This window comes from Vigna umbellata, chromosome 8, assembly GCF_029865625.1.
Source record: "Vigna umbellata cultivar VRB3 chromosome 8, Vumbellata_1.0, whole genome shotgun sequence".
NCBI classification, from domain to species: domain Eukaryota; kingdom Viridiplantae; phylum Streptophyta; class Magnoliopsida; order Fabales; family Fabaceae; genus Vigna; species Vigna umbellata.
Genome location: NC_142172.1, coordinates 37,111,349 through 37,120,287, shown reverse-complemented (window position 1 = coordinate 37,120,287; position 8,939 = coordinate 37,111,349). Strand labels below are relative to the sequence as shown.

The following is an 8,939-nucleotide window of genomic DNA, read 5'->3' as shown; positions in this document are numbered from 1 at the left end:
TGATAGGTTTTAGTTTAAATATTTGTTTTTTTTTTCAATCAAGTTTCATTATATATTAAATTGATTCAATGTAATTTCTTTCATTTGTTGAAAAGTAACCACCTGTCAATCTAATCAAATGTTTATTGTTAATTTAGTCTAAATTGAGTTTATATATTATTTAAATAGAGACAATGTAGTATCTTTTGTGAAATCAACGTTGTGAGTCTAAACATTCTTCTTCCCCTCTAATCCATTTTTTATTCTCAGACACAATCTAATTAAAGTCGTCTCTATTAACTTCTGCATCCAAGTTCTACATTTTTGTCTAACACATATTTAAAAACGAATGAACTCAATTATGACTTTTGGATTAAAATTTAAGATCCATAGAGAACAATATCGATGAAATAAGACTATATTGTCTTCATATAAAAGGATTAAATTAAGTGAGAAGAAAAAAATAGAAACTAAATTACTAATTAAGTTTTTTATTTGATTGAGACATAATTAACTTTCAAACAATATTAACATCAATTTAATAAAATAAATCACATGAAATCAATTTATCGTATAATGATACTTGATTAAAACAGAAATATATATTAAAATAAAAAATAAATGAAACTCAAAATATAGAAAGAAAGTAGTTGAATCTAAATTAATTTATCTGAAAGTTGATACATATAGCATCTAAGATAATACAACATGATTTAATAAATAAATGAATAAAATTTACAATACCATTCAAAACATAAAATTATAAAATTTGACGTTTATTGTGAATTAACTTGTCTGTGTCGTCCTTTATCATATTTCCAATGATTTTATTCCATGGCTGTCTTCCAAATTTCAAATCAACCAGCCTATTCAAGTTATTTAATTATTAAGCAAGATATGCATCCATGTCTTTTCTTTTTATCTGTACTAAGAATATGCGTATATAAAAGCGGAAATTGATTTCTTCAGCGAAACGTAAATTAATATTACTACCAATCCATCTACCCCCAACAAACTATTTATCAACTGAACAATATTGGCGTGAGATTCACACATTGTATAATCTAACGCACGTTTTCTGTTTTTCGATTTACACATCTTAAATGTATTGTCACAAGGATCCTAAGAAGTTTTGAGAAAATCTATCAAATATGTTATAATAACAGAAATTAAAGAAAAACGTCCAGCAGCAATATTGCATTTAAGTTTTTGTCCGAATTTAATTTATGTCTGTGGAGATGTTCATTTGGCATAAGTAAAAAGTTTGGAATACAAAAAGACTACAGCTTGAATGTAACATTAGTGGGATGTCTTAATCGTATACATGTTTTGGTGCGTGTGTCAGTTCGCTATATAAAATTTTCTCACAGTGTTTTATAATTTGGGATAACACAATAGCTTGGTCTTATTTTATCCAGGCATGCGGATAATTCTATGTGCGCGACTGAATAAACAAGATGACCCAGCTTTGCATCTGGTAATGGCACGTGGCAGCTAATTCGAAACACCATTGCAGGAAAGCATTCTTCTTCTTCTACTCCTACTAGAGAGAGAGAGAGAAAGAAAGGGAAAGAGGAGGGAAACAAGTCGTGGTTCTGACACAAGAAGATCGAACATTGAATGGGGAATTCATAGGAAAATAAAAAGCAATTTTTTATTGAAAATAAGAAAAGTATAGTATAAAAAACGGAGACATGAAGAAAGAGAGAGAAACTGAAAAGGAAAGAGGGTGAAAAATAAAACAAATCTTTTTTGGTGTGACGAGGACGTTTTGGTTCGTAAGAGCGTCCAAGTTCTCTTCATGTAAGAAAGTGGGGTCCCCTTCTCTCTCCTCTTCTAAATCCCATCCAACTCACCTCTTTCTCCTCTCCCACGAAACAACGGCGCTTTCTCTCTCTACATGGTTTGTGGTTTGGCATTGCCAAATACACAAAGGGTATTGTTCAAAAGGTTATTAAGATTCCCTGCATACGACCGCAACACTTCGTTTTTTTTTTTCTTTTCTTCACCTGGGTTTGCCTGTGGCGTAGAGACTGCGTTTTCCTCTCTGTTGTTTTCGATTTTCTACCGGCACTGGTCTTGAGGAGTGGTTTTCCGCAAAAGGGTCGCACCCGGTTTCTTGCTACAGCGCCTCGTGCCACAGTGAAGATGCCCTTTTTTTAATTGATATGTTGGGATTTGGTGGCTCCTTCAAGTGGGTTTCTTTCTTTGGTCTTCCCAATGGTGGAGGTGGGTGCACTTCTTCTTCTTCTTGTTGATTAAACGTCTATAAAGTAATGGACTTTGCTGCTGGAGCCTTTTGATTTGATGCTCAACGAGCTACAGGAGATTTGGTTAATGTGTTGTTAGTGAGGGAGGTATCTTTAACACGGTTTTGGTCTTTCCAGGGAAAGGTTGAGATCTGATGGAGGAGTGATGTCTGATTGCATTAAGGGGCTGTAATTCCTCAGGTACTTTTGCCTTTTCTTTTGGACTACATTACTGGGTTTTTGGTGTCTTTTCTTATTTCTTTTTTTCTTTTTTGGTTGGGAGGGGGTTGAAGGAGTATTAAACCTGTTGGACTTTGTTTTTTAATAATATTTATTTTGGCTTTGCCTCCCCCAGGTTTATAGCTAGCTTGGTTTTCCTGATTCTTTTATTCCTTTTTTTTATCCTTCTATTTTGCATGGGGTTTTCTTCGTTTGGGTTGATGGAAATGTCCTCTTCACCTGTTGGCACTGTATTATTCACTGATTCATACCACTCCATTAATAGGGGCATGAAAGAAGGTGGAAACTGAACTTATGAGAGTGAAATGTTTTAGATCGTTTAATTTAGGAAAAGAGTTAAAGATTTGTTTGTATTTTTTAATTTTTCTTGATTTGGATCTCGTGTATTTCCTTTTCCTTGTTTTGGATCTTACTGAGATTTCAATTTGTGTACCTGTTGATAGGGCAATACAATTGAAAGGGAGGAGGTTGGGTGGTCACTGGGGAGTGCTATGGCCCATTAAATTATATCCTTTGATGGATTGAGGAAGCAGCAACATATTGGATCAATGTTAAAAGCAGTGGCATCTGGGCTGTTGATTACCTCTGTCCTCATATGCGTATCTGCTAATGATAATGGATTTCCTAGATGTAACTGCGATGATGAGGCCAGCTTCTGGACTATTGAAAGCATTCTGGAGTGTCAGAGAGTTGGTGATTTCTTGATTGCTGTGGCCTACTTCTCCATCCCCATTGAGCTGCTTTATTTTATCAGTTGCTCAAACGTCCCATTCAAATGGGTCCTGATTCAGTTCATTGCCTTCATTGTACTATGTGGGTTAACACATTTGCTCAATGGGTGGACCTATGGTCCTCACACTTTCCAACTTATGGTGGCACTTACTGTCTCTAAAATTCTCACTGCATTGGTGTCATGTGCCACCGCCATAACCCTCATTACTCTGATTCCTTTGCTTCTCAAAGTGAAGGTCAGAGAGTTCATGCTGAAGAAGAAGACATGGGATCTTGGACGTGAGTTTGATAATATTATGAGGCAAAGGGAGGCTGCAGTGCATGTAAGAATGCTTACTCAGGAGATACGCAAGTCACTGGATAGACACACTATTCTGTATACCACTTTGGTGGAGCTGTCTAAAACACTGAGCTTGCAAAATTGTGCTGTGTGGATGCCTAATGTTGATAAAACTGAGATGAACCTTACTCATGAATTAAATGGAAGGAATTTCAATTTGTCTATACCCATTAATGATCCGGATGTTGTGAGAATTAAGGGAAGCGACCGGGTGAATATACTTAGCCCCGACTCAGCACTTGCTGTTGGAAGTAGTGGAGCTTCTGGAGAGGCAGGACCAGTTGCGGCAATCCGAATGCCTATGCTACGTGTTTGTAATTTCAAAGGAGGTACACCTGAACTAAGACAGACTTGTTATGCAATATTGGTCTTAATTCTTCCTACTGGAGAGCCTAGATCTTGGAGCAATCAGGAGCTGGAGATAATTAAGGTGGTTGCTGATCAGGTTGCAGTGGCTCTATCTCATGCTGCAATTCTTGAAGAGTCCCAACTTATGAGAGAGAAGTTGGAGGAACAAAATCGAGCTTTGCAACAGGCTAAAAGGAATGCTATGATGGCAAGCCAGGCAAGAAATGCATTTCAGAAAGTCATGAGTGATGGAATGAGAAGGCCAATGCACTCAATTTTGGGATTGCTTTCAATGATACAAGATGATAATTTGAAGAATGAACAGAAACTTATCGTGGATGCAATGCTTAGGACCAGCAATGTCCTATCAAACTTGATAAACGATGCCATGGACAACTCAACTAAGGATGATGGAAGATTTCCTTTGGAGATAAGGTCTTTTGGGTTACATTCCATGCTGAAGGAAGCAGCTTGCCTTTCAAAATGCATGTGTGTTTATGGGGGCTTTGGTTTTATGGTTGAGGTTGAGAAGTCTCTGCCAGACAATGTTATGGGTGATGAGAGGAGGGTTTTTCAGGTGATTCTACATATGGTTGGGAATCTACTACAGCACAACCACGGGGGAGGGATCCTAGTATTTCGGGTTTTTGCAGAAACTGGAAGTCAGGGAAGAAGTGACAAAGGGTGGACAGCCTGGAGACCAAGCTCTTCTAGTGGTGATGTAAATATTAGATTTGAGGTAGGGATCAACAGTAGTGATTCTGAAGTGGGGAGTTCGTCAGGACTTGGGGGTAGGAATTATAACAGTGATAGAGTTGGCGGCAGATTGAGCTTCAATATTTGCAAGAGGGTAGTGCAGGTGAGTGTCTTGAAGCTTATGTATGCATGGATATAGTGAATGCATTAACACACTGATTTACAATGAGTAGTAATTTTCAGATTTTGGGGAGAATCCATTTTATGCAGTTCTTCAGTATCCAAATCTAATTTTTCCTTTTGTGAGCCTTTAGAAGATAAATTCATCAGGAGGATGGTTGTTTACACCTCTTTATATAGTTTGGTGTTACAGAAAAACTGAATTTGGTTGTTTTGTTTGAAATTTTCATTGTTTGTTTTCTCTCTTGCTTGAAATGTTTTAGGTAAAGCCGTGGGAGATTGAAGGTAATGCATGTTGATATTATTATCTACAGTGAGATAATCCTTCAACTGTATTTTCCTTCTTGATGTCCTCGAATTCCCTCGATCATTTAGAATTCATTATATGAATTAGAGCGTAGTTTTCTACTTTCTTCAGGATTTGAATTATGCAGTGTTGTTTTTTATTCAGCGTGGACTGTATTCTGTGGTTCTTTTTCTTGCGTTGAATTGGTACTAAATTTCTTTCTATGATGTTAATTTCAGTTGATGCAGGGGAACATATGGTTAGTACCTTGTGCTCATGGTTATCCTCAAAGCATGACACTTCTTCTTCGGTTTCAATTACGACCATCCATTACCATAGCCATCTCTGAGCCTGGAGAAGGTTCAGAGCGTACCGATTCGAATTCAATGCTGAGAAGTCTGCAAGTTCTTTTAGTGGACAATGATGATGTAAATAGAGCAGTGACCCAAAAATTGCTTCAGAAACTAGGTTGTGTTGTAACTCCAGTTACTTCAGGATTTGAATGCCTTACTGTCATTGGACCTGCCGGATCTTCCATTCAAGTCATTCTTTTAGATCTTCACATGCCTGATTTAGATGGCTTTGAAGTTGCCACGAGGATTCGGAAGTTTAGAAGTGGAAATCGGCCAATGATCGTAGCCTTGACTGCAAGTGCAGAAGAAGATTTGTGGGACAGATGCATGCAAGTTGGTATCAATGGAGTTATCCGAAAACCAGTTTTGTTGCAAGGAATTGCTAGTGAACTCAGAAGAATCCTGATGCAGGGAAATAATATCCTGTGAGAATGGAGGGTGCAAGTTGTAACACTTAAGCATAAAGTATTTAAGTTATTTTAAGGCACATTCTTGGTAGAATTAGAACACAGCACTCTTTGGCTCTCCCTCGTGCTAGCAATTTTCAGCTTAGAGATGTTATTATTATACACACGATTTTCATAAGAAAAAAAAAATGGTATACAGATCAGTTCCTTTCCAATGTCTTTACGTTGTCATTGCCATGTATGTAGTTTCAAATCTAGTACTTGCATCTTCCCATTATAGGGTGTGCTGGAACTCATTCTTTTAGATTAGTATCTCGTAAGAGCTCTTGAAAAAACTGTTTGAACATGTTAAACCATTCGTTTCTTGGACTGTTTAAGTTCTATATTTGTTTGTGAAAATATGTCTGCCAGTTACCATATGCTATATATGTCAGCTTGAGATTTGAAGCAAACAAATATATATATATATACTTTAAAATGAACACCCTACTTTTACCGGTGAACGTTATAATGAATGATGAAAAGTAGATGGTATTAAATAACGTAACACGGTAATGAATGTATTGCAGTAATAGGATGATAAAAAATGGCATGAAAATGTCTGAAGGTTGTGCCGTCAACATTTGGCACGCAACGAGAGGGACAGGCTTTAATAACTAACAGAGTTGGATATTTGGTCTGAGATTATCGAAATGAATGAGGCAAAAGCGGTGGAAAAAGAGAAAAAGAAACGTAAGAGTGTTGAAGTTGTAGTGTTGGTGCAGGTGCGTTTGCAAAAGAGGGAAAGTTTTATTGGGTTGAGAATCTGTAATCGGTTTCTCTTGGAGAGAATTATATAAACTTGATTCCAGGTATGGGCCAGATATTTTTGAAGTTGAAACCATGCATGAATCTGAGCACGTACCTAGAACACTTGTCATTTTCACGTGGACCCATCACTTATTTTAATTTCCTCGTGTCCCTAACACACTTAGCCCAACTTGCCTTTTATTATCATTATTTATATCTTCTGCTGGTCTATTTGTCACATTCCATTGTTTATCCCTTTTCTCACTTTCAACTTTACCCTATTCAACACCCCTACAGAGTGAATATATTTTAATATAAAATAAAAACCATGTTCGCATATTTAGTAATCTTAATTGGTGTGATGTAAACCTACTTTATTTTGAATAAAAAACAAACAACTTTGTTTTATTCGAGTGTTTAGCTTTATGCTGGAAATGATGAAAATTCATCTTCACCACAAGTTTGTTTTAATTTTTGCTGGGTAAAATTTATATTGCCTCAAATTTTCAGTTTCACTAAATAACTTGTATTTAGTTGATAATTTTATGTTAAGTTTTGTAGCATACTTGTTTTCAAGGTAAAATATCTAATCCGTTTGAAAATTAAATTTGAATAAAATCAATATCTTTTGAAATAAATTTTGTTAATTCCCATTCAAACACGTTCAAAAAAGGAGTTGGAGAGGGTCATAGACTTAGAGCTTTCAAAGCAAGCCAATAGGGTTGGTTCACTTTTTTTGAGTTAGACAAAATGCAGTTCAACTTGTTACACTCTGAATTAGTTGGTTCGGTGGATTCACTTTATTTTAAGAAAAAGAGTGTGGAAAAATTAAAAATTCAACTACAGAAAATAAAAAAGTTATATATATATATATATATATATATATATATATATATATATATATTTATATTTATTTATTTATTTTGTGTGTACGCGTGTTTGTATTAAAGGAATATATACATTTTTTTACCATAGTGCAAATTTTGGCATAAATTAGTCAAAACAGAATTAGAAAACCTTACACAAGTTAAGTTATGTATGGGAGAAACGTTTTCACTAAAAAAAAACGTTTAGTTAAATTAAAGTTGTAAAAGTTGTATGAATTGGTTAAATATTGTCATTTTTTTCAAGTAATTTTAACTTGAGAAATTTTGTTAGAAAATTTTATTAATTTAAAAAATTATATTTAATAAAATAAATCTTTGGAATTGGGTTTGTGTCTGTAAATATTTATGTTTGTGATCGTGTATTTTAATGATTAGTTGAGAAACTAGAAAAGCAATGACTGTAATTTTTATCTGAATAAAAATTGATAAATAAAACAATATATTATTGCATATTAGATCAAATTTATTATGTGATATCAAGCATATTTTATGCTATAATCCAAATGTACATTTCTTATTAAGTTTTATAATTTTTTTAAGAATACATATTGTAATAAGATATGTGTTATAAGATTTATAATATAATAATATATATCAATAACAATATAATAATATAAAAAGGGAGTAAGTAAATTTGATAATTGAAATTAAAGAAAAACATAAAGCATTAAAATTTATTGACAAAATAAACAAGTTTTCATATGATGGCACTAAGATAATGTTTTTTACTTATTCGAAATTGGTTGATCATTTTGGAAACAAGTAGTAATTGGTCTTTCCGATGTCTTATGTTGTATTCGAGGGTCTGGTATGAAATTTAATCATATATAATGAACAAAAAATAGATAGATTTTTAAGCGGATGAAATTTTACATTATAAGCCTTATTAATGATCTGAAAGATATAAACAAGATTGATAAACGAGGTTAGTTGTAAATGAGAAAAATAATAAACAATTATCACATGATGACAAAGGAATCAAAGAGCTTGAAAATGACTCCAATTGCACCATCAATCATTTAATCTAACACTATATGGCATCGGTTGACAAAGATGGTAGGGGATGATATCTCTTGAATCTCAAATTCTGAATTTTGTCATGCATATTGATGCACATGACACAAGGCCAATTGTTGTTTTTTTTTAAGAAAGGTAGTTATATATCTTTTGGACACTGAGGTATGCTCTTAACATGAACTCAACCTTCACTTCTTATTTAACACGCCATGATTTTGTCCTTCCAAAAGTTGTCTTAATTAAAGCATAAATGATTGAGCAAGTCATACCTTCTGTCTCCATAAAAAACTTAAGTCCACTTGTAATGAAATTTTATCTATCTAAGATACCATTTGGGGGTATCTTTAATATTTACTTATTAGTTTTCGGTATTGGTATATATTTATATTTTTAGAGAATGTTACATAATTAAGAAAAACAATTAGATTAATACAAA

The 8,939-nt window shown here is 34.1% G+C and overlaps 1 protein-coding gene across 3 annotated transcripts; it reads left to right on the top strand.

Annotated features, from left to right (window-relative positions):
* Positions 1-1,801: 1,801 nt before the first annotated feature.
* On the top strand, positions 1,802-6,029 carry LOC124844315 (ethylene receptor 2-like). Of its 3 annotated transcripts, XM_047321263.2 has the most exons (4): positions 1,802-2,208; positions 2,367-2,429; positions 2,912-4,747; positions 5,290-6,029. In XM_047321263.2, exons 3-4 carry the CDS (start codon positions 3,017-3,019, stop codon positions 5,830-5,832), a joined length of 2,274 nt encoding a protein of 757 aa, XP_047177219.1. In that variant the 5' UTR covers positions 1,802-2,208; positions 2,367-2,429; positions 2,912-3,016; the 3' UTR covers positions 5,833-6,029. The 3 variants fall into 3 exon arrangements, with proteins under 3 accessions (XP_047177219.1, XP_087952711.1, XP_047177284.1); XM_088096585.1 differs by having other exon boundaries at positions 1,802-2,429; XM_047321328.2 differs by lacking the exons at positions 1,802-2,208; positions 2,367-2,429 and adding an exon at positions 2,517-2,747.
* Positions 6,030-8,939: the final 2,910 nt, after the last annotated feature.